The following is a 24,731-nucleotide window of genomic DNA, read 5'->3' as shown; positions in this document are numbered from 1 at the left end:
ACAACCTATCATTTCTCACTACATGATGTGATTGTTATTAAGGAAAGAATGACAACTACCCAGAAAGATTGGCATGTGGTAGTTGACCTAGCCAATGCCTTCTTCTCATAGTTGATTATCACCCAATGTTGCTGCTACTATGTACGATGTTCTCCTGGCTCTGCTCACTTCACTCAGCATCAGTTCATGGAAGAGTTTCCAAGTTTTTCTGAAATATATCCACCCATCATTTCTTATAAAATAATAATATTCCTTTAAATTTATATAACACAACTTGTTCAGCCATTCCCTAGTTGAAGACTTTCTCTCAATTTCCAATTCTTTGCCTCCCCCCCCAATAAAAAGAGTTTCTAAGAATATTTTTGTACTTCTTGGTATTTTCCTTCTTTTTGTGATCTCTTTGAGATACAGACCCCATATTGTTGGATTGAAGGCTAAGCACAATTTTATACCCCTTTGGGCATGGTTCCAAATTTCTCTCCAGAATGGTTGGATCAAATGTTGGAAGGGATGTGGGAAATCTGGGACACTAATACTTTGTTGGTGGAACTGTGAACTCATCCAACCTTTCTGGAGAGCAATTTGGAATTATGCCCAAAAGGCAACAAAAATGTGCATACTCTTTGATCCAGCAATACCACTATTGGGTCTATACCCTGAAGAGATCATGAAAAAAAGTAAAAACATCACTTGTACAAAAATATTCATAGCAGCCCTGTTTGTAGTGGCAAAGAACTGGAAATTGAGTGAATGTCCATCAATTGGGGAATGGTGGGGTGGCTAGGTGGTAGGGGTGGCTAGGTGGCACAGTGGATAAAGCACTGGCCCTGGAATCAGGAGTACCTGGGTTCAAATCCAGTCTCAGACACTTAATAATTACCTAGCTGTGTGGCCTTGGGCAAGCCACTTAACCCCATTTGCCTTGCAAAAAAAAAATTGGGGAATGGCTAAACAAATATATGTATGTTATAGAACACTATTATTCTATTAGAAACCAGTAGAGATGGGAATTCAGGGAAGTCTGGAAGGATTTGCATGAACTGATGCTGAGCGAGATGAGCAAAACTAGAAGAACATTGTACTCCCTAACAGCATCATGGAGGTGATGACCAACTTTGATGGACTTGTTCATTCCATCAGTGCAACAATTAGGGACAATTTTAGGATATCTGTGATAGAGAATACCATATGTATCCAAAAAATTGTGCAGTTTAAACAAAGACCAAAGACTATTACATTTAATTTTTTTAAAAAAAGGTATCTTATTATGTAATTTTGCTATCTCTTATATTTTATTTTTTTCCTTAAGAATATGATTTCTCTCTCAACACATTCAATTTTGATCAATGTATAGCATGGAAACAATGTAAAGACTATCAGACTGCCTTCTGTGGGGGGGTAGGGAAAGGGAAGTGAGACTGGGGAAAAATTGTAAAATTCAAAAAACAGTAAAAAATCATTAAAAAAAACTCCACGCAGTAATTAAATTTAATCAAAATAGGCCTACCACAAGGATAGTCCTATTATCTGCCAACTATAGGTAGAATGGATAGCCAAGACATCTGTTATCCTCCCAAAGTGACTATCCTACTGAATATTGTGCTGATCAAACCCACTAAAATGAAGGTTCAAAGAGGCCTTAACTGGATAAATCCAAGGTCCATCAATGCCAGTGAAATTCCTGCAAGTCCAAGGGCTGGTGCCCACAGAGAGAGACATACCATGACTACTTTAAGAAAAGTTGCTGGGTTTGGAACTCCTCACAAAGAAAAAAAAAAAAAGAAACCCTGTAATTCACTGGCTTCTTTAGTTATGGGTGACAACAGACCCCACCTAAGGATTTTTTTCATGCCTCTCCTATCAAGAGATAAGAACTACTTTCTCCTAGGGATCTGCCCAACAGCAAACCTTTAAGCAGGTAAAGGAAACCATCATGCTGCTCCTGAGAGGAATCTGAAAAGGTTCTCTCCCTCTCCCAACACAGATTTATCAGGGAGTAGAAAAAGAGGTGGCCAATGAGTCTGACAATAATTAATAATACATTCACAAGTGACCCACTCTTTTTTCCTCCAAGACCATATCCAGGAAGATAGTAGTTAATCTACTTAGTCTTCCCATCTATAATCCAGAAACAACTAAACTCACAGGTCATATTCCCCCAAATCATGAATTATTGGCCTTGCCTGCCAAAGAAGTAAGGCAAAGCAAAACATCAGTCTCAACACCCACCCAAGAAAGAGTCTTCACAGACAATTTCATAAAAATCCCTCAAATAAATTCTGTGAGAAATTTTGGGAAAGACACGTAGGAGTGATAGATGGGTACCATAAATAGAAGCATCTGTTACCATGAAAATAGTTTGGTAAGAGTATAGCTGAAAATGGGAAACAATCCTACTAGTTTGACAGGTAACCAGAGCAAGAAAATGTATGTATGTCTGTGTGTGTGTACACACAGAAATATATATGTGTGTGTGTATATAGGTGATTACACATACATCTATGGACATCCATACATTTTATATATATGTATATATATATATATATATATATATATATATATATATATATATATATATACACATATTAACATAATACATCATCTATGGACTTAACACTGCCTAGCACATAAGAACCACTAAATGCTTGATAGGCAGCCAGGTGGCACAGTGGACAGAGTGCTAGGTCTGGAATCAAGAAACTCATCTTCGTGTTCAAACTTAGTCCCAGACACTCACTAGTGGTGTTACCCTGGGCAAGTCACTTAACCCTATTTGCTTCAGTTTCCCTCATTTGTACAATGAGTTAGAGAAGGAAATGGCAAACCATTCTAGTATCTCTTTTAACAACCAAAATTTGTCATAAAGAGTTGAACATGACTGAAAAACAATTAAATAATAAAGCCATTGTTATTGATTGACATGCCACCATTCTTCTGCTCCCCAAATCCCCCTTCAGTTGCTTGGTCACAAGGCATCCCAAACTGCTCCAAGCCCTGGAGCCTAAAGAACAAGGGTTCTTTGTGTTAAAAGTATGAAGATCTATGGAGTCATTTCTCGTTCCTGTGTTAATAAGAAAAGGATTATAAAGCCAAAAAATAAGAGTTTTTGTACCCTCTCTTGCCCTATGTACAGTAAATGCGACAACTACCTTTCCCAGAACCAGATTTTCCTCAATGGGTGTTCCTTGGAACTGAGGTGAAGAGGTGAAGAGGAGGGGCTTGGGGAGTATTATTTCCTTGGCCCTAAAACAATACATTCAATTGTTAGATTAGTAGGGTGGAACCAACAGCAAAGTCCCTAGGATATATATATATATATATATATATATATATATATATATATATATATATATATATATAAAACTCAGATCCTTCAAACTCTGCCCAACTTTCTTCAGGTGAGTAAAATGATTCTATAACCTTTTTTTCATTTGTCTTCATGGAGGAATGGCATTCTGGAATTAAAACCATCTATTCCTCAGTTTACCAGATCCTGCTATGTTCACTAGGAAATGATGAAACACCATCTCTACTTTTAACCAGCTGTTTTTTCTTCCTACAGGATCAGCCTTCTAACAAGATGAAATCTGCCCTCTTTTTCCTGCTCATTCTCATCCCCCTTCCAGTACTGATGTGCCCTGATTGCTCCTTAGACTCAATTGTAGAGAAGAAAATACAGGATGCTCTTTCCAAAACAGGTAATATAACTTGAATGAATTGGAGTATGGAAGCCTAAATTCTTTGTCCTATACACCAACTTCATCCACAAATCTCAAACCCAAATCTTGCTCCTTCAGTTTAGGACAATCTTCCTATTAGAAGAAAAAAGAGGGGTGTAAAAAAAAATGAGTGAGATATATAAAGTGGGGTTCAGTAGGAAACATCCCATCCTCTCATTGCTTGCCTTTCAGACTCTAAAAGTTGGAGACCCTTGTCTTGCACAAATGTGAAAAGTCATGGAACACTTGCCACTTGCCCTGAAGGTAAATGATTAAAGATATTACCTTACCTCATTTCCCAAGATATCATCACTCCTATTCTTCCTCTAGTCTAATTGTTTTACTACATTCAGCTTGTAGACTTATTAAACCCACTCCCCCATATGTCTTTGTTTCCTTTTTCCATTTTATTTGGGGGATTGATGCTTGGGGATACTTATTTTCCATTTGCTCTTCTCACCCTTTTTCTTTTTTTCCTCTCTCTTATATCTCTTCATAATTCTCTTTTCTCAGATCCTCTCTCCTAGCCTCTTCTGGTCTCCTTTTTCTACTCTGTCCCCTCTCCCATTTCTTCACTCACTGTTTCAGTTTGGACATTAATAAAGGAAAAGGGGAGAGCTATGTGAGGTGGCAAGAGTTTTCCTTTTCCCTGGCATCTAGGGTCTCATCTGCTTTCTTGTAGGATTTGTTGCTACCAGCTGTTCCTGTGGCTATGGCTGTGGCTCTTGGGATATTCAAGGAAGCAACACATGCCATTGTCAGTGCGCTGGCATGGATTGGACCAGTGCTCGATGCTGCAACAATCTCTAATGAGGGGAAGGTGGGAACATCAAACTTGGCCTTGATGTTTTGACCTTGAATAAATTCAGGACTCCCAATTCATCCCTGACATTAGCACCATTCCTGACCACATAACCCCAAGCTCTCCTTAGCTCAAAGTATTTCTGCTTCTCCATTTGAGATATAGTCTCCTTTTCTCTGTACCATGCCCCTCTCATGTCATCTCTTCTCCCTTTGAAATGATCACTATTTACTATCCCATCTGATCCTAACTAGGATAAGATCTGTGTTGGGTAAATGTAATAAAGGAACTGATATTGGAACTTGGGAATCCATGGTGTCTTATTTACTAGAGGGAAGCATGTGATGGGGGAAGTGTTACAAAACCACTGAATAGAAAGCAATCCAAATTTTCCTCTGATTATTTCTGGGGCTTTTATCTGGGACTACCCACTAGTGGTTTCTCATAGCTCTGCCACCTACCCATTCATTTAGACTATTATCATAGGACATATCCTATATTCCCATACTATACCTAAGGTGATCCAGGATATTTTTGGTAGAAATCCACTTTGCCACAATCTGATGAATTTGATTACACAAACTATTAAGAAAAAGGGGGACTAGCACTTGAAAATCCAGTCTTACCTGGGGATTTCCCTTTATCTGCCTTTCTTTTGGGGGTGGAAGGGTTTGTTGTTTGTTTTTTTGTAAGGCAGTGGGGTTAAGTGGCTTGCCCATTGTCACATAGCTAGATAATTATTAAATGGTCTGAGGCTGGATTTCAATTAAGGTGCTCCTGACTTCAGGACCAGTACTCTATCCACTGTTCCACCTAGCTGTGCTTGCTTTCCTTTTAAATGGAAAGAATCTTCAAATTGAACTGGAGATTTGAAAGGGAATTGTGAAGTACAGTTTATCTCCTGAGGAAGCATAGCAGCTGGTCAACTTGTGATCAGAGAACTAGTTGATAGGGACAAAGGTTAGCCCAGGAATCTGTAACACCTCAAGGAACTGTCTTAAGATTATTTTAGAGTAAGATTTCAAAGTTTGGTTCTATAATTCATCAATTCTGAATTCTCAAATTGTATTATTTTGACTTCTTTCTTTTGGCATCTACTAAAATTATCTTGAGAAAATCTTGTTTTTGTTTTAGGTGAACTAAGATTTTGGGGAAAGACTGAAAGGATATTTGAGGTTACCCTGGGTTGATGAGAAGTCAGTCATGGAAGAGAAACAGAGGACAAAAATTGAAAAATTGAAGTTCCTATGAGTTATCAGTATCTTCTTCCCATGCAGGAATACAAACAGTTCAACATCATTAAGTTCCTCATAATTACTCCTTCTCATCCACCCCCTCTATGATTTCCCCAAGTCCTTGTCTTCACACTACCATCCTGGCTCTGTCCCATGAGCTGCATATATGACAAATCATAAATTAACTTTGGTCTTTTTAAAAATCATGTCACCTTATTTTAAAAGAATTTAGCTCACCATATCCCCTTCTTATTGCTGTTCCTTGGAAATACAGACTCATTTCTTGAGGGAAGAGAGAAACTAGCTACAAACCAAGTTCCAAGTCAAAGCTGCTTCTTGGAAGCCACCCAAACCCTAAGCAAGTTATGTTCTTGTTCAGTCATTTTAGTCATATCTGATACTTCATGACCCTATTTTGTGTTTCCTTGTCAAAGATACTGGGGTGGTTTTGTCATTTCATTATCCAACTCATTTTACAGATGAAGAAACTGAGCAAATTGAGTTAAGGGACTTGCCCAGGATCACACAGCTAATAAATATCTGAGCCCAAATTAGAATTCACAAAGATGAGTCTTCCTGACTCCAGGCCTAACACCCAAGCTACTGTACCACCACATGTTCAATTGCTTCCCAATCTATAAGATCCAGTTTAAATGCAAAATCCTGTATTTGAAGTGATTTCTCTTTTATCAGAATTCTCCTAGCATTTTATAACTCTTTCTGTTATATTTTATACAATATATTTATGTCCACGCATAATCTCTATGAAGGACAAAGGATCATAAATTCAGAGCTGAAGGATGTCTCAAAGATTGTCCTTCATTTACAGCTAAGGCAAGTAAAACTCAGAAAGGAACAATATATTGTCTTTGACAAATTGAATTGAATTAAATGAAACCAAGTTCATAATGAAAGTAGTTACTATGGGTAATTATGGGTAACAGGAGGTCCTGATTTCATCTATTGTTCAGCTGTTATCCTAATCTGTATTGCTCACCTTTAGTCACCACTTTCACACTCTCCTCTAGCCTCTTCTTTAGAAACATCTGCTTAAGCTTTCAGCTTTCTTCTTTATCAGAACAGGGCAGCCACTTGTATTGAGACATATACTTAAAGTGTTTCATTAAGTAGGACTTTAATTCAATAGACTGGTCCATTGAGGTAATGATAATTGCTTCACTGACTCTGATTAGAATATGAATTCATATTTATTTCTTGATAAATAATCACTCTTTGAACACATTCTTATGTTTCAAAGAATTCCACTGATAATTTCAATGTAAGAAACAGTGATGATTTACATATATGCATATAGATCACTGTATCCTCTCCCAGTTCCCATTCAAAAAAACTATAGCCCGAGTTAAAAATCCTGGTGACAAAAAGCTTATTACAATGAATTAAGAGGTCAAAAAACCATCAGTACATCTGACTCAAAAACTGATAAATTAAATAATAGTGTTTCCCAAAGAATCTAGAATCCCATTCATCACAAAGATTGTTCCTTTTCTAGATTCCATCTGGTGTATTATTTTTAAAATCATCAGACTAAAGATATACCATATATTGTCATTTCCTATTCTGAGGAATGTAAGGTGTTTGGTTTCTACAAGAATGTGAAAGAAGATTCTTAGTTAACATTTCAAAGACTGTGATCTGCCTGTATTGGTGCCCATGGGCAAGTTATATGAGTGAAGACAAAACCCTTAGGCTCAATCTGAACAAAACCTAAAATTAGATCAGATCTGCCCCATTTAGTTCCAAACTGACCTAGGTTCTGTGTCCTTGTCCTTTGCACCTGCTCAAGGTAGTTACTGTTCACTCATCATTAGTATAATGAGCAGGATGGGGAAAATATATGGGGGTGAACATATCAATTAGATTTAACCCTGGCCAACAATTGGCATGAAGGGAGAGGAATAAGCCTTTCAAACTGCATATAAGACTCAGCACTGTCTTAATTTGGGGGGCTCCCTTTCCTTAAAAGGAGGTCCTTCTTTGCAAAGATGTATTAATACAAGTCATTTTAAGCACTCTGGACTAAGTATTTATAATGATGAACCATAAACAATACCTATAAACCCTGCAATTTTAAAAAATGTAGAATAAAATTTTGTTCTTTGAAAATTGATTTTATGAAAGGATTCTGAACAGATAGCAGTAGTCCTCCTAAAACAATTTGAGAATTCTCTAGGAAAGACCCAACCTCCAGGGACAGAGGTTTGACCTATGTGAACTACAAACACCTCTAGGCCAATTCTGCAGAATCAATAAACAAGCTGGGGGCAATAGCCTCAGCCTGAGAAACTTTTGATTACAGGAAAATTGGTAGAGTCATCCATAAAGATGAGAGTTCCTGAAAGTGAAAAACTCACCACTAGCCCTGAAGTTGGGCAAACTCAGAATTTTTATTTCACAAACCTACAAAGTTCACAGATTACGGTTTTTTTTAGAGAGACAGTAAACTGAGTGAGGACAAGTTAAATAAGAAAGATCTAAGAGAGAATATCTGAAGGAAAGAGAGAAACGAAAAAATTACACTTGAAAGTATAGGTGTTGGTGTGAAAAATCTTACTTTAACCAAGAGAAAGTGATATTCGGAAACTTTGTGATAAAAACTTTTGTGAAATATTTTCATCTTCAAGCTAATGAATTGTAATGTTAATCTAATATTTATAACAATTGTGTCCAACCTATTTAACTTAATGAGACTCTAGGATTTTTCAGTATTCTCATGGGTGAAGTTTTGGAAATGTGAGTGGTATGTTATAATGTCTGTATACTCTGTTCAAGATAATTTAAATCTTCTGTCTAAGAACTGATTCAAGCTAACTTTTTGGGAATTTAAAATTGTGTTCTTGGTAACTAACAGAATTAATGAATTGATGAATGAAATCATCTAATGATTTAGTCCTTTACTCTCAGATTGTAAAGGTTTGCTATGTGAGTTGTAGAAGGCTAAAGAATACATTATCAACAATTTCTCAAGGTCTTTTTGAACTGAAAGTTTGTGAATTTTTGTCATCCACCTCATATTTTTAAAAGGGAATATATGTATATGTACATGATTAGACTACCTTACCAAACATTTGTTATTTGGAAATAAAATAAAGTGGGGAAAATGTAGCCTTTTGAAATTTTTGTTAACTGAACTGGGTGGGTGGCTTATTGTTTCATCTCACATGATTGTAAAGTGCCTGGCATAAATCAATTAGTTGTTATTGCTCTTGTTTTAAGAGTCCTGATAGAGATAACAATTAATCAGATAGTATTGTAAAAGTGTGATGATTCTGAAGAATAATTGGGCAACTTAATATTGTGTAACCCTCAGGAGGTGAATTACAATAAGGTAGAAGGTTAATAGTCTTTATCAGTTATGTCATTAACTTTTTTAACTGCCTTAATTTCCCTTCACCTTTATTTAAGTTTTAGAGGTATTGCATCTACAGTTAATTGGTTATCTTTTGTGAAAATTTAAGCTATTTAGTGTTACTATAAAAATGTTGAAGGCTGGAATTAGTAATTGATTACTTAATAGAGATAACAACAAGAAGTATCAAAGTTCATGGCCCCTCTCTGGCCTCCCCAAATTTTCTAAACAATGTTCTGAACTTGATATTAGATCTTTAGGTTTGTGCATAAAATGATAATGAAAAGATTGTGTTTAGCAAAATCTAATAATTAATATGTTACTCTACTTGGAAATCTGGTCGTGCAACTGCTGTTTTGTTACATTTGGAATTCATAACACACACTGGAAATTGAAAGTCACCTAAGATGTTCTAATGGTTTGAAAGAATTCTGAATGCAATGATTTGTATTTATCTATTTTAAACAAGGTTAATGAATAACTGATTTATTGTAAAGTGTTGTTTTTATAAAACTCCAGTTCTAAATGTGATTTAGGACTATTGAATTTTTACATTCCAAGTTTTATTTATATTTCCTTTACAGCACAGTACTTAGGTGTATGTGCAACAATTGATTGTTATAATTTTTCCTCTGGCTCTATTTGCTGATATTGATCATAACCTCTTCTAGCGTCTCAGGGAAATTTTGTTGTATTATTTCTTGAAAAATGGAGTCTAGACTCTTTTCCTTATCATGGCTTTCAGATAGTCCAATAATTTTTTTAAATTATTCCTTCTGGATCTGTTTTCAAGGTCGGTAATTTTTCCAATGAGACATTTCATATTTTCTTCTAATTTGGGGATTTTTGGATACTGTTTTATTTCTTCCTGGGTTCTTGCAAAGTCATTGGCTTCCATTCTGAATTTGAACGAGTTATTCTCTTCAGAGAGCTTTTTTATCTCTTTTTCCACCTGGCCAAGTCTGCTTTTAGGGCATTCTTCTCCTCATTTGCCTTGTGTGTTTCTTTTTCCATTTGGGCTAAACTGATTTTTAACATTTTATTTTCTTTAGTATATTTTTTTGTATTTCTTTCACCAAGCTGCTGATGTGGTTTTCATGATTTATCCGCATTGCTCTCATTTCCCCTCCTATTGCTTTTCAAAGTCTTTTTTGAGCTCATTCATAACCTGACTCATTTTCTATTTCTCTTGGAAGTTTTAGATAAAGAAGCTTGAATTTTGTCATCATCTGAGTATGTCTTTTGGTCCTCCATGGGACCAAAATAATTTTCTATGGTCAGATTCTTCTTCTTCTATTGTTTGCTCATTTCCTCAGTCTATGACTAATTGACTGAATGTCTAAGGCTTATGGGGGTTTGGGGGAAATTCAAAGGGATCTTAATTCCTCTAAGGTCTTATGAGAGGCTTCAGACCCTCCCTATGCCCTGGAGCTGTGGGGATGGTCACTGCTGGGTTATGGTAGTGTGGAAACCCAAACTGCAACCTGGGTCTGAGTGTGGGCAAACAGGTGAGTTCTATCTCAGGGAGAGCAGAGAGATTTCTTATTTTTTCTTTTTTTTTTTTTAGATTTTTTTTGCAAGGCAATGGGGTCAAGTGGCTTGCCTAAGGCCACACGAAAAGGTAATTATTAAGTGTCTGAGGCCGGATTTGAACTCATCTACTCCTGACTCCAGGGCCAGTACTCTATCCACTGTGCTACCTAGCAGCCCTGCTACCTAGCCACCCCAAGCAGAGAGATTTCTGCATTCTCCCCAGACCCCCTTACTGTCTATGGGCTGAGAGCTCTGGACATACTGGGTGGCTCTGCCGATTCCCACTGCAGGTTTTCACTGCAGGGCTACTCTGAGGCCAGAGCTCTGCTCCACACTCACTCTGGAGCAGCAGAGTTCTCTCACCATGCATTCCAGTTATTCCTAATGATTAAACCACCCCTCTGCCACAGACCCAGGTGTCCAGCCCAGCTGTGCTGCAATGCAGCTGCAGTTGTGCTGCAGCTTTTTCTAACCCCCAGTTTCAGTGGAACAGACCTGTCCCAGAGATCTTCTAAGTTGTCTTGGACTGGTGGATTCAGTCTTTCTGTGAGTTTTGCTCCCTCTAGTTTTTTGGCTAGAGTCATAATATGATGGCTCTTAGAGTTTTTTGGGGCATGAATTTCCAGGAATTCCTGCTTCATGCCACCATCTTGGCTCTGTCCCACGAGCTGCATTTATGAGAAATTATAAATTAACTTTGGTCTTTCTAAAAATCATGTCACCTTATTTTAAAAGAATTTAGGTTACCAGATTCCCCTCTTAGTGCTGTTTCTTGGAAATACAGACTCAGTTCTGGAGGCAAGGGAGGAATCTAGCTACAAACCAAGTTCCAAGTCAAAGCTGCTTCTTGGAAGCCACCCAAACCCTAAGCAAGTTATTTTCTTGTTCAGTCATTTTAGTCATATCTGATACTTCATGACCCTATTTTGTGTTTTCTTGTCAAAGATACTGGTGTGGTTTTGCCATTTCATTATCCAACTCATTTTACAGATGAAGAAACAGCAAATTGAGTTAAGGGACTTGCCCAGGATCACACAGCTAATAAATATCTGAGCCCAAATTAGAATTCACAAAGATGAGTCTTCCTGACTCCAGGCCTAACACCCAAGCTACTGTACCACCACATGTTCAATTGCTTCCCAGTCTATAAGATCCAGTTTAAATGCAAAATCCTGTATTTGAAGCAATTTCTTTTTATCAGAATTCTCCTAGCATTTTATAACTCTTTTCTGTTGCATTTTTTACAATATATTTATGTCTATGCATAATCTCTATGAGGGACACAGAATCATAAATTCAGAGCTGAAGGATGTCTCAAAGATTGTCTTTCATTTACAGCTAAGGCAAATGAAACCCAGAAAGGAACAAGGTACTGTCTTTGACAAATTGAATTGAATTAAATGAAACCAAGTTCATAATGAAATTAGTTACTATGGGCAATACTGGGTAACAGGAGGTCCTGATTTCATCTATTGTTCAGCTGTTATCCTAATCTGTATTGTTCACCTTTAGTCACCACTTTCACACTCTCCTCTAGCCTCTTCTTTAGAAACACCTGCTTAAGCTTTCAGCTTCTTTCTTCTTTATCAGAACAGGGCAGCCACTTGTATTGAGATATATACTTAAAGTGTTTCATTAAGTAGAACTTTAATTCAATAGAATGTTCCATTGAGGTGATGATAATTGCTTCACTGACTCTGATTAGAATATGAATTCATATTTATTTCTTGATAAATAATCACTCTTTGAACACATTCTTATGTTTCAAAGAATCCCACTGACAATTTCAATGTAAGAAACATTAATGATTTACATATATGCATATAAATCACTATTATCCTTTCCCAGTTCCCACTCAAAAAAACTATAGCCCAAGTTAAAAATCCTGGTGACAAGGAGCTTATTACCATGAATGAAAAGGTCAAAAAAACATCAGTACATCTGACTCAAAAATGATAAAATGAATAATAGTGTTTCACAAAGAATCCAGAATTCCATTCATCAAAAAGAATGTTCCTTTTCTAGATTCCATCTGGTGTGTTAATTAAAATCATCAGACTAAAGGTATGCCATATATTGTCATTTCCTATTGTGAGGGATGTGAGATGTTTGGCTTCCACAATAATGTGAGAGAAGATTGTTAGTTAACATTTCAAAGACTGTGATCTGCCTGTATTGGTGCCTATGGGCAGGTATATTAATGAAGACAAAAGACTTGGCCTCAACCTGATCAAAACCTAAAATTAGATCAGATCTGCCCCATTTAGTTCCAAGCTGACCTGGGTTCTGTGTCCTTGTCCTTTGCACCTGCTCAAGGTAGTTACTGTTCACTCATCATTAGTATAATGAGCAGGATGGGGAAAGCATATGGGGGGGGGGGCGTATGTATCAATTAGATTGTGACCCTGGCCAATGATAGGCATGAAGGGAGAGAAACAAGCCTTCCAAACTACGTATAAGACTCAGCACTGTCTTAATTTGGGGGCTCCCTTTCCTTAAGAGGAGGTCCTTCTTTGCAAAGATGTATTAATACAAGTCATTTTAAGCACTCTGGACTAAGTGTTTATAATGATGAACCATTAATAACACCTATCAACCCTGGAATTTTAAAAAATGTAGAATAAAATTTTGTCCTTTGAAAATTGATTTTATGAGAGAATTCTGAAAAGATGGCAGCAGTCCTCCTAAAACAATTTGAGAATTCTCTAGGAAAGACCCAACCGCCAGGGACAGAGGTTTGACCTATGTGAACTACAAACACCTCTAGGCCAATTCTGCAGAATCAATAAACAAGCTGGGGGCAATAGCCTCAGCCTGAGAAACTTTTGATTACAGGTAAATTGGTAGAGTCATCATAAAGATGAGAATTCTTGAAAGTGAAAAACTCACCACTAGCCCTGAAGTTGGGCAAACTCAGGATTTTTATTTCATATGCCTACAAAGTTCACAGATTAAGTTTTTTCTTACAGAGACAGTAAGCTGAGTGAGGACAGGTTAAATAACAAAGATCTAAGAGAGAATATGGAAAGAGAGAAAGGAAAAAAATTACACTTGAAAGTATAGGTGTTGGTGTGAAAAATCTTACTTTAACCAAGAGAAAGTGGTATTTGGAAACTTTGTGATAAATACTTTTGTGAAATATTTTCATCTTTAAGCTAATTAATTGCAATGCTAAACTAATATTTATAATAATTGTGCCCAACCTATTTTTTACTTAATGAGACTCTAGGATTTTGAGTATTCTCATGGGTGAAGTTTTGGAGATGTGAGTGGTATGTTATAATGTCTGTATACTCTGTTCAAGATAATCTAAATCTTTTGTCTAAGAATTGATTCAAGCTAACGTTTTGGGAATTTAAAATTGTGTTCTTGGTAGCTAACAAAATTAATGAATTGATGAATGAAATCATTTAATGATTTAGTCCTTTACTCTCAGATTGTAAAGGTTTGCTATGTGAGTTTTAGAAGGCTAAAGAATATACATTGTCAACAATTTCTCAAGGTCCTTTTGAATTGAAAGTTTGTGAAACTTTTTTCATCCACCTAGTATTTTTAAAAGGGAATATATGTATATATAAACATGACTAGACTAACTTACCAAACATCTGTTATTTGAAAATAAGAGGAAGTGGGGAAAATGTAGCCTTTTAAAATTTTTGTTAACTGAACTGGGTGGGTGGCTTATTGTTTCATCTCTACATGATTGTAAAGTGCCTGGCATAAGTCACTTAGTTGTTATTGCTCTTATTTTAAGAGTCCTGATAGAGATAAAAATCAATCAGATAGTATTGTAAAAGTGTGATGATTCTGAAGAATAATTGGACAACTTAATATTGTGTAACCCTCAGGAGGGGAATTAGATAAGGCAGAAGGTTAATAGTCTTTATCAGTTATGTCATTAACTTTTTTAACTGCCTTAATTTCCCTTCACCTTTATTTAAGGTTTAGAGGTATTGAACCTACAGTTAATTGGTTATTGTTTGTGAAAATATAAGTTATTTAGCATTACTATAAAAATGTTGAAGCCTGGAATTCATAATTGATTACTTAACAGAGATAACAACAAGAAGTATCAAAGATCATGGCCCCTCTCTGGCATCCCTGAATTTTCTAAACAATTTTCTGAACTTGCTATTATATCTAGCTTTATGTATAAAGTAATAATGAAAAGATTGCGTTTAGCAAAATCTAATAATTCATATGTTACTCTACTTGGAAATCTGGTTGTCCAACTGCTGTTTTGTTACATTTGGAACTCATAACACGCACTGGAAATTGAAAGTCACCTAAGATGTTCTAATGGTTTGAAAGAATTCTGAATGCAATGATTTGTATTTATCTATTTTAAACAAGGTTAATGACTAAACTGGTTTATTGTAAAGGGTTGTTTTTATAAAACTCCAGTCCTAAATGTGATTTAGGACCATTGTATTTTTACATTCCAAGTTTTATCTATATTTCCTTTACAGCACAGTACTTAGGTGTATGTACAACAATTGACAGTTATAATTTTTCTCTGGCTCTATTTGCTTTTATTGATCATAACCACAGCATGGTAGACTCTGATTCCTTTAGAACTCAAGGCCCCTGAAGCTCTGATTATAGAAAATTGCTATATTACAATATATATTGCTAATTGGTCTGTGTGTCATCCAGTATTTTAAACAAAAAGACAACAATATGCCAATGAAGCCACTAGCCCTACAGGGTTCAAAGCTTAATACTGCAAGTGGAGTGGTCTTTGAGGGAACAGCCATTAGCATCAGCTGAGACAGGATTCCCTTAAAAGAATGCCTCACCTGGCCACATTTGTAGCCTGGCTCTTTGCATTGGATTATCTATATGACCTCTGCCTGGAATAGACATCTAAATGTATAAGAGAACACATCCTTTTATGTCCTTGCATGCTCTTCATTGCAAATTACTGTAATCATGCCAGGTGGTCATTAACCTAGTATAAGAATGAGCCATTGGATCTCCCATTCTCTAAATCCTTAACAGCCAGCAAATATTTAGGCTTGATTTTTTCCTTAAGAACTATGACATCAGGATATGATTCTTCATTACATAAAGTTTCTTTAGGGAAAAGGAATATCAGCATGAGTAGTTATTTAGAACATTGGCCTTTGGTCTATTTTAAAACTTTTTTTATTTATTTATTTTTGAATTTTACAATTTTTCCCTTAATTTCCCTTCCCTCCCCCTCCCTCCACAGAGGGCAGGCTGTTAGTCTTTATTTACATTGTTTCTATGGTATACATTTATCTGAGTTGAATGTGTTGAGAGAAAAATCATATCCGTAAGGGAAAAAAAATAAAATAAAAGGAATAGCAAAATTACATAATAAGATTATGTGGTTTTTTTTTTAATAAGAGGTAATAGTTTTTGGTCTTTGTTCAAACTCTACAATTCTTTCTCTGGATGCTTTCTCTGTGTACTTTGCTGGATACAGATGCTATTCTTCATCCCAGATACTCCAGAATTTTTCCTGATTGTTGCTCTAATGGAATGAGCAAGTCCATTAAAGTTGATCATCAACTCCATCTTCTTATGGTGTACAATGTTTTTCTGGTTCTGCTCATCTAGCTCAGCATCAATTCATGCAAATCCTTTCAGACTTCCCTGAATTCCTATCCTTCCTGGTTTCTAATAGAACAATAGTGTTCCATCACATATATGTACCACAATTTGTTCAGTCATTCCCCAATTGATGGACCCAAAAACAAGGCTGTTATGAAGATTTTTGTAAAACTGTTTTTAAAAGAAAGAGAAGGGGCAGCTAGGTGGAGCAGTGAATAGAGCACAGGCCCTGGAGTCAGGACTACTTGAGTTCAAGTCAGGTCTCAAACACTTAATAATTACCTAGTTGTGTGGCCTTGGGCAAGCCACTTAACCCCATTTACTTTGCAAAAACCAGAGAGAGAGAGAGAGAGACAGAGAGAGAGAGAGAGAGAGAGAGTTTCACTCTTCATCTAGAGATTTTTGTTCATTCTAAACATGGCTAAAATTGAAAAAAAAAATTATTGCAAATCAGCTTGCGGTGTTCTAGAATGATTATCCAATGTATTTGTTTAGGTTATTCTAGAGTTTTGGTTACAACTCAACTTTATGTGGTAATCATTAATGAATGCATGTTGTTTTGGAATCTATACTCTTACACTGGCTTAGGATCATAGATTATGATTTTTGTCCTCTTAATTTGCTCATTACATTTCTGATATTTGTCTCTCCCAGCCTCTGTGCATTTCAAATGATAGCTTCACTGTCAACAAATTTTAGAAGATGCTGTCTCAGTTGAAATGATAGGCAGGGCAAGAGCAATTGCCCCCCCCCCCACCTTAGTTCCAGAAAAAGAAAATTATGTCCTAATCTCTGAAAGAATTCAGAGCCCCGAATTGTCTTTTTGGGGATAATATGCAGAAGGAGAAAAATATCTGTCTAGTTTTTAATATTAAGGAAATGTTATTTGTGCCTGTCTGAGGGCTCCATCTGCTACATGGACTGTGATCAAATGTAAATTTCCTCCTATTGTTCAATGTAACTCCATTGTTAAATGTAAATTTGCCAAATAAGAACAACCTCAGCTCATTCTTCTATCCCTTCTCCAACTTCCAACCTTTCAGCATGGGTACCTGACCTCAACCACATAGCAGGGATAGGATCCCCCTTTGTCTGTCTTTTCCTGGGTCTCCCTTGCACAAGAAAGTGGGCAAGATTATAAAACTCCCTGGAGTCTAGGCCCAACCAGCTCTAATGGTGGTTTTCCTTTCTTGCTTTTCCTCAGGCACTCTCACCTAGACCTTTGTTATCTAACCAATCCTCAAGCAGCTTATTATCTCTCTAGGAAAAAGTTTGATCTGTGAACTTTGCAGGTTTCTGAAATAAAAATCCTGAGTTTTCCAACTTCAGAGGTAGTGATGAGTTTTTCACTTTCAAGAACTCTCATCATTATGCTCTTACCACGAATTTCACTGTCATCACTTTCATCTCCAAAGATAGTATTAGGATTCTGTGAGTTGAGCAGATTGAAGGACCTGCCATTATTGAGAAAAATCTAGCAAACTATGTTGACCAGACACATCCTGGGCTATGACTGAAGGAAGAATTTAGTATACACCTGATGAGTACAGTAACAAGGGACAAGGACCCTGTTGGCTGTGGGTACTTACAGAAGAGCAAAGACCCTTATTTCAATTCCAGGGCAGAGAAGACAACTGTAGTTTTCAGTCACTGGAGGGAATTCTTGGAGCAAGATGATGTCCAGAACAGTGTGACTGGGGGCTCTAGATACAGGGTTTTGCACTCTTACCTATAGGTGCTCGACCCAAAGGAATGTAAATTTTGATCTCTGAAAACTTGCTAGATATCTGGAGGTTTCCTGGACCAGATTTCTTTCTTAAAGACCAAGCTTTAAACTCAATTCACTTTGGCTCTCATTGACAGATAAGTTCCAACCCACCCCATCCCATTCCCACTTGGTCATTATTGGTCAGGGACTCACTTGGTCCCTGATGGCTAAGAATGAACGTAAATAGCAATTGTTTCTGTTTTTTTGACCAGAAATCCTGAGAGTCTTGCCTTCCAACATTGATTTTTTTTTTGATCAGGTAAAAGAAACCATTCTTTACCACATTTATTACCTAGTTTAATTACTGAATTGGTGTTGCCTCAGTCATCTGATATCTGAGAAAGACTTTGGCTTAAAAAGACCAAGGTTTCCCATTGCACCTGGGGCCACCTCCAGTCATCCTAATAATATATCTTCCCACTGAACTCAGCTACAGAGGATAAAGTGAGGCCGGTGACTTTATATGGCCCTCCCTCACTTAAATCCAATTTGCTTGCAAGTTAAGACATCACTTTCCTTTTCTTCAAGAACTAAGGGCAGACAAGAACAATAACAGAAGTTAAGAAAAGGGTACTAGATTGGGCACTACAACAGACTTCAGAAAATAACAGAGAAGAAGGAACTGAATTTTGGGGTATTTCTTTCCATACTTTGGGATTGCGACTTGAAAAACAAAATAAAACAAAAGTAAATAAATAAATCTGAGTTATCAAAGGAAAAAGAATAGATAGATTTTTTTTTCCTGCAAGGCAATGGATCAAGTGACTTGCCCAAGGTCACATAGCTAAGCAATTATCAAGTATCTGAGGCTGGATTTGAACTCAGATACTCCTGACTCCAGGACCAGTGCTCTATGCACTGTGCCACCTAGCTATCTAGCCACCCCTAAGAATAGATAGTGATTAAGGGGATAGAGAATATTTGGATTCAATAATGGAATTTTTAAAAAGTCATCACTTTTTGTACAAGAAAGATCAAATGATCCCAAGCACAAAAAGAGTTCCTGGAAGAACTTTAAAAGGACTTTAAAAATCAAATAAGAGAACAAGTAAAAAATTAAGAAAATAAGAGCAATCCAAGAAAATTATGAAAAGAAATTCAACCAGCTAGAAGCAGAAAATCAAAAGCTTAAGGGAGAAAATAATTCCTTTAAAACTAGAATTAGGCAAGGGGGAAATCTAATGATATTCTATGACACCAAGAAATGCAAAAAGAAAATCAAAAGAATGAAAAAAATAGAGAAAGTGATGCATCTCATCAGAACAACTAATTTTAAGAACAAATCAAGAAGAAATAATAAAGAATAGTCAAAATATTTGAAAGTTATGATAAAAAAAAGAATCTTCATATAATATCAAGAGAAATTATCAAGGAAAATTGAGAAAGTTCTAGAACAAAAAGGCAAAGCTGAAATGGGAAAAATATCACCAATCCCACCTGAAAGAGATTCCAGGAGGAAAACTTACAAGGAAGGGGAAAATACTGGAACTAGAAAAATAAGATAACATAGAGCCACAAAAAGGATTATATAGGACCTAGCAGCTACTATGTTGAAGGATCAGAGGTGGAATATTATATTCTGTAGAACAAAAAAGCTGGGGTTATGACTGTTGGATCCAGGCCTGAGTTTAATTCTTGTCCATATTATCCTTTCCTGAGGACCCAAGTCCTAACCTCCATAGAATCACCAATTTTATCTTGTTGACCCTCCCAAACAAAACATGGAGATCTTCTAACTACTACCAATCCCTATAGAAACCATACCACCCTGCCCCCTAAATCCAGTACCCTATAAAAAGACTTGCTCTCACTACCTGCAGCTGGAGTCTGCTCAGACCCTCCACCATTCCTTCCTTCAATAAACTTCCATTTATAGTGCTATCTTCCTTTTTAACCATGGATTTTGACCTTTCAGTGACCAAAAGTAACTCAGCAAATATAATCCCAAATAAAAAAAAATAGTCATTTAAGGCTTTCTGGTTTTTGTGACAAAAATGCCAGAACTTAAAAGAAAATTCAACATATAACATTCAAGAGAAAATTTACAAAGGACTCAATAATGTCTGATTTTACTTCATTTAATGTGAAAATATTATCAGTACTGAGTGGAATAAAGTCTGAGATTTCTTCAGTAGGATATTATAGATTGGAGAATAGTTAACTATGTGTCCCTCCTCCCTTCACAAAGCACCTTCTGGGATAATGGTGAAGAGTCATCTGTGACCCCACCGTATCTGTTGGAAATCCAGATGACCATTCAATCCCTGGGGTTGAAGAGATAATCTTGTTTTGATTTGAATTTTATTCTCTTTTCCCTAGATTAGTTTGTCAGTCTAGATTGTAAAAACCACATTCCTCATTAATGGGGGGGGGGGGGCAGGAATTGAGATAAATGTGATTCTTGGGCCTTTTGCTTTTGCCTCAATGTCTGTAATTGATTGTGGCCCATTCTTCAAGAAACAATAAAGCTTTCTCTTCATACATTGAGAGATCTGGAAATGTATTTGAGTGGCAATTGTCCCACACAGTACTCTTATAATTATCATCATTATTTGGGTAGTTTGAAAGAAAGGTGTGTTTTGAGCTGAGTATGATGGAGATTTCTAAAATAATGAAAACTGGGGAAAGATAAAAAGGAGTGATTATCTTATTCAAGGAGGGATAAAAGGAAAAACAGATTCAGGAGAAGCTAATAAGGGGGATGGTAGGGTAGTGATGGAAGTCTACTGTCATTGGGAATAGGTTAAAGAGAGAACACCATATGTATCTAGAAGTGTTTAAAAGTTTTCTATGTTCAGAAAGAAATAAGAGAGAAGGGGATGGGGGGGAAGATAAAGGACAATTTAGCAAGTTTGAAAAATTAAGGAATAGGAGGACAAAGTAGAGGGTAGAAATAAAGCAGCAGAATGAAGAGGGATAGGGCCAACGGGGTGAAAAGGTTAGTGGGGAAAAAACAGGAAGGAGGAAAATGTACAATTGTAGCTCAGAAAGTGAATGAGATGAATTACTCATAAAACAGATACGGAGAGCAGATTAAAATTACATGTTGCTTTCAGGAAACATAAATGAGAGATACACACAAAAATAAAATAAAGAAGCAGAATTTAGCATGTTAAAAAAGCAGAGATAGTAATTGTTATAAATAGATCATAAATACTTAGTCCAAAGGGATTAAAATGGCTTTAATTAAGATGTTTTAGTAAAAGAGCCAACTCTCTCAAGGGGAGGGGGGCCCCTAAATCCCAGAAATGCTAGGTTTTATATGCACTTTGAAAGACTTATTCCTCCCCCCCACCTTATGCCAGTCACAGGCTGAGGACACAATCTAATTGATACATTTATCCCTATTTTATACTAATGAGCACAGAGGAGGAAATAGTAATCTCCTTGAGTATGCCCACACAGATCCTCAGACCTAGGTGGGGCAGACCTGATCTAATCTCAGGTTTTGATCAGGTTGAGGCTAAATCCTCTGTTTTACACTCACACACTTGTTGGTAGGCACAAATAAAATCAGACCATGGTCTTTGTAATGTAAAATGACAATCTCCCTTCACATTATCTTAGTCAATTTACATTTAAAGATGAAGTTACATTGAACAATAGGAGGCAATTCAGAAAATGTTAGACAGGAACAAATAATTTTTTTTTTTGGCAAGGCAATGGGTTTAAATGACTTGCCCAAGGTCACACAGCTAGGTAATTATTACTTGTCTGAGGTCAAATTTGAACTCAGGCCCTCCTGACTCCAGGGCCTATCCACTGTGCCACCTAGCTGCTATAAAGTAGCAAACCTAAAACTATATTATGAGGTGAGAGCATTGTTGAAATGTAAAAAGATTAATTTTTATTATTTAAATTAAACTTTTATTGCATAAATAAAACCTATGTAGCCAAGAATGAGAGGAATGCAGAAAATTGGGGAAGTCAGGAACTTTCATAAGCAAACTCTCAGATAGGGTTGAATATTGCCGGGGGCTCCCGCGGAGATGAGGTCACATCCCCGGATCAACACCTCCAATGATTATGTTCAAAGGAAGCAAAAGACCCTGTCAGAAAGACTGCGTTCTCATCATTAATCATGACACAGGTGAATATGTGCTGGAAAAACTCAGTAGCAGCATTCAGGTCAAGAAGACAAGAGCTGAGGGACTCAGCAAAATCCAGGCACAGATGGAACAGCCCCCAGCTCCGGCACCTCCACCTCCTGTACCATGTAGAGCTCCAATGAAACCACCAGTTGGACCTCTCCTGTGAAAGAGAATCCTTCACCAGAACCTCAGTTGGATGACATTAAGAGAGAAGAGAAGTTGAGATGATTGAACAGATGAGCAGCAGCAGCGGGAGCAGCTCTTCAGACTCTGAGAGCTCCTCTGACAGCTCCTGCAGTGAATGGGGCCTCCTCCTCCCAACCTCCTCAGCAGCAGTTCAGTCACAGAAACCCCGGTGGCCAATGGCACCAGCCGGCCCCCAGGAAATAACCCGATCATGAACACCTTACGAAATGACCTCCAATTGAGTGAGTCTGGCCATGACAGTGATGACCAGCATTGGAACTTCCTACTTGGTCTCTTTGGTAGGAGAACATGTGGAGGCAGCAGAACACGAGCTGAGAGCCCACCACTGAGGAGAGCACTAGGGGTTTAGGTCTGTCACTGAGCCCAAGCAGGAGTGCTCGTGTATATATTATGTGAATATAGTTTTAAAAGTTTTACCTAGGTCTGTAGATTAAATAACTAGGAGAATATTGTTGTTTTCTTGGTTGATGTTGGAGATGGAAAACCGGAACAGTTTGGGAAGGGGGTCTTGATTATTCGAAGTTTGAGTGATAGACTTCCTTGGCAGTCACTCATTTGGATGGGTCATCTTTATTGCCAAAGCAAATTATTTGACTTGGGGGGGGGGGGTAGCACCACTCCCAAACTGTGTTAAAGCCTTTTCTAATTATTGACTCACATGGAGTTGAAGGTTATAGCCTTTCTTGAGTAATTAGACTAGACCTGACCTGATAGACCAGTAGAGACAATTGTGCATAGATTTTCAAAGATGAGAACATTATATATGATCCAGTCCAAGTGGGGAGGTTTAGAAAGACAGAAGCACCCAGCTAGTTAATAACAGAAGTGGGTGGAAAGCCCAAGGCTCCAGCACTTACTCTCTTGTACCATGATGCCTCCCTGTGTTTAATTTATCAAATATTTATTGAACACCTACTGTGTGCAGAGTTTAGGTATGTAACAAAACCAATGATCGGTGTTCATGGAGCAATCAGAAACAGTGAAGCTTTGTACCTAGACTGAAAGTTAACAACTATCCATTTCCTCATTTGAATTTGGGCCAGTCAAAGTTGGCTCAGTTCAGGACAGAAGAGCCCTACGTGCAGATGCAGTGACTAGATGAAATTGGAGATTGGAAGACTGAGTTGATAAGGGAAAAACCATGAGCCCATGTTCTTTTGTTGAACTTAATTGATTCAGTGAATTTTAAAAGGAACAGGTTTTAAAAAAAGAAATAACAGGAATGGATATAAGTAGTAGAGGTTAGAGGAAAAAACTACTGAATGTAACATGAATTAGAAGTGAATTTTAAATACATATCCTAGGAGGAGTTTGAAAGTATCAAATGGGGGTATCATAGCTCTCCTTGGTTTGGAGCTCACCCCCCTCCCCAATACTTTTATACAATTGTCTAAATTACAGGGTGTAAATTTATGTAGCTGGAAGCAAGACAAAATATGTCTTGTTTTCTGCAAAATACTTAAAATTTACAAAATGAAAAGATAACTAATTGTTCTAGGACAGCAATCCTAAGTTATAATTAAGTGTACATGCAATAGGTTTCCATACAGTTTAAAGGAATAATTTCCCCTTGCCTATAATTAGAATGCTATTTCTCAACCCAAGAAAAATTTTTTGCTTATGTTTGCCAAGCATTTAGATTTTAAATTAATTTCTGACCTATTGCCTCCCTGATTTATGCCCCACTTTTCACCTCTACCACTCCCTTCAACACCAGCTGTAAAGTAGAGGGAGAATTTGAATCTAGAGATGGGGATATAAGGCATGGGAAAAGTTCAAAAGTATACAATTAAATGGAGCCATAGTTCCATAGGAGTAGGGCAGTGGGAGGGGAATTACTTTTCATTTACAATTGTCCAAAGAAAGCTGGGAATTCAAGTAAGGGGGATTAATAGACCTCATTGCCTTGTGACCTTTAAGTACTTTTTGGTTCTTACCCAAGTCTCAGGCTTTTAGATTAAATTTAATGGAGTATAAGAATTTATTTATAATGAATTAATAATTTATTTATAAGCTGCTGGTAGTGTTGACATTAGAGTTCCATTATAAGCTTATATTGTTGCTGTAAATAAGGAATATTTAAATATTTCACTGCTATTATTAACTTGCCCAATTCTTTGAGCCAGATTTCCATCATTTGAACTAAGGTTTCCTGTGTAAGCTTTGAAATTTTAAATAAAATTTAAACAAATGCTAAAGGAAGTAGGCAAAACCTTGATTCTAACATCTCCAAGTCAAGATTTTCATTTGCTAATTATCAAAAAGGATTGTGTAAAATGCATTATTTGCACGTAACGCTATGGTTAGTTATTCAAATATGATTGACTGGTAGGAAAATATGGCGGGGAAGACATCCCAAGAATATACACACTCTGAATGACACCTTGGACATGGGAGCCATGAATATTTTTCAATGTTTTGAAGCA

General features: G+C 36.9%; 1 protein-coding gene and 1 pseudogene across 1 annotated transcript; both read left to right on the top strand.

Annotated features, from left to right (window-relative positions):
* Window positions 1-3,369: 3,369 nt before the first annotated feature.
* On the top strand, window positions 3,370-4,824 carry RETNLB (resistin like beta). The gene is made up of 4 exons (XM_074233825.1): window positions 3,370-3,398; window positions 3,563-3,698; window positions 3,912-3,983; window positions 4,402-4,824. The coding sequence occupies exons 2-4, from the start codon at window positions 3,581-3,583 to the stop codon at window positions 4,527-4,529; spliced, it is 318 nt and encodes a 105-aa protein (XP_074089926.1). The 5' UTR covers window positions 3,370-3,398; window positions 3,563-3,580; the 3' UTR covers window positions 4,530-4,824.
* Window positions 4,825-10,582: 5,758 nt separating this feature from the next.
* LOC141505389 (ELL-associated factor 1 pseudogene) lies at window positions 10,583-22,654 on the top strand (annotated as a pseudogene).
* The last annotated feature ends 2,077 nt before the right edge of the window (window positions 22,655-24,731 follow it).

The sequence above is a fragment of the Macrotis lagotis genome, chromosome 1, assembly GCF_037893015.1.
Source record: "Macrotis lagotis isolate mMagLag1 chromosome 1, bilby.v1.9.chrom.fasta, whole genome shotgun sequence".
NCBI classification, from domain to species: domain Eukaryota; kingdom Metazoa; phylum Chordata; class Mammalia; order Peramelemorphia; family Peramelidae; genus Macrotis; species Macrotis lagotis.
This window is presented reverse-complemented; position numbering and strand designations above follow the sequence as displayed.

Coding starts and splice junctions, on each gene's coding strand:
- RETNLB (XM_074233825.1), top strand. CDS start 3,581: ATGAAATCTGCCCTCTTTTTCCTGCTCATTCTCATCCCCCTTCCAGTA. Junction 3,699..3,911: donor GGATGCTCTTTCCAAAACAG/GTAATATAACTT, acceptor CTTGCCTTTCAG/ACTCTAAAAGTTGGAGACCC. Junction 3,984..4,401: donor ACTTGCCACTTGCCCTGAAG/GTAAATGATTAA, acceptor GCTTTCTTGTAG/GATTTGTTGCTACCAGCTGT.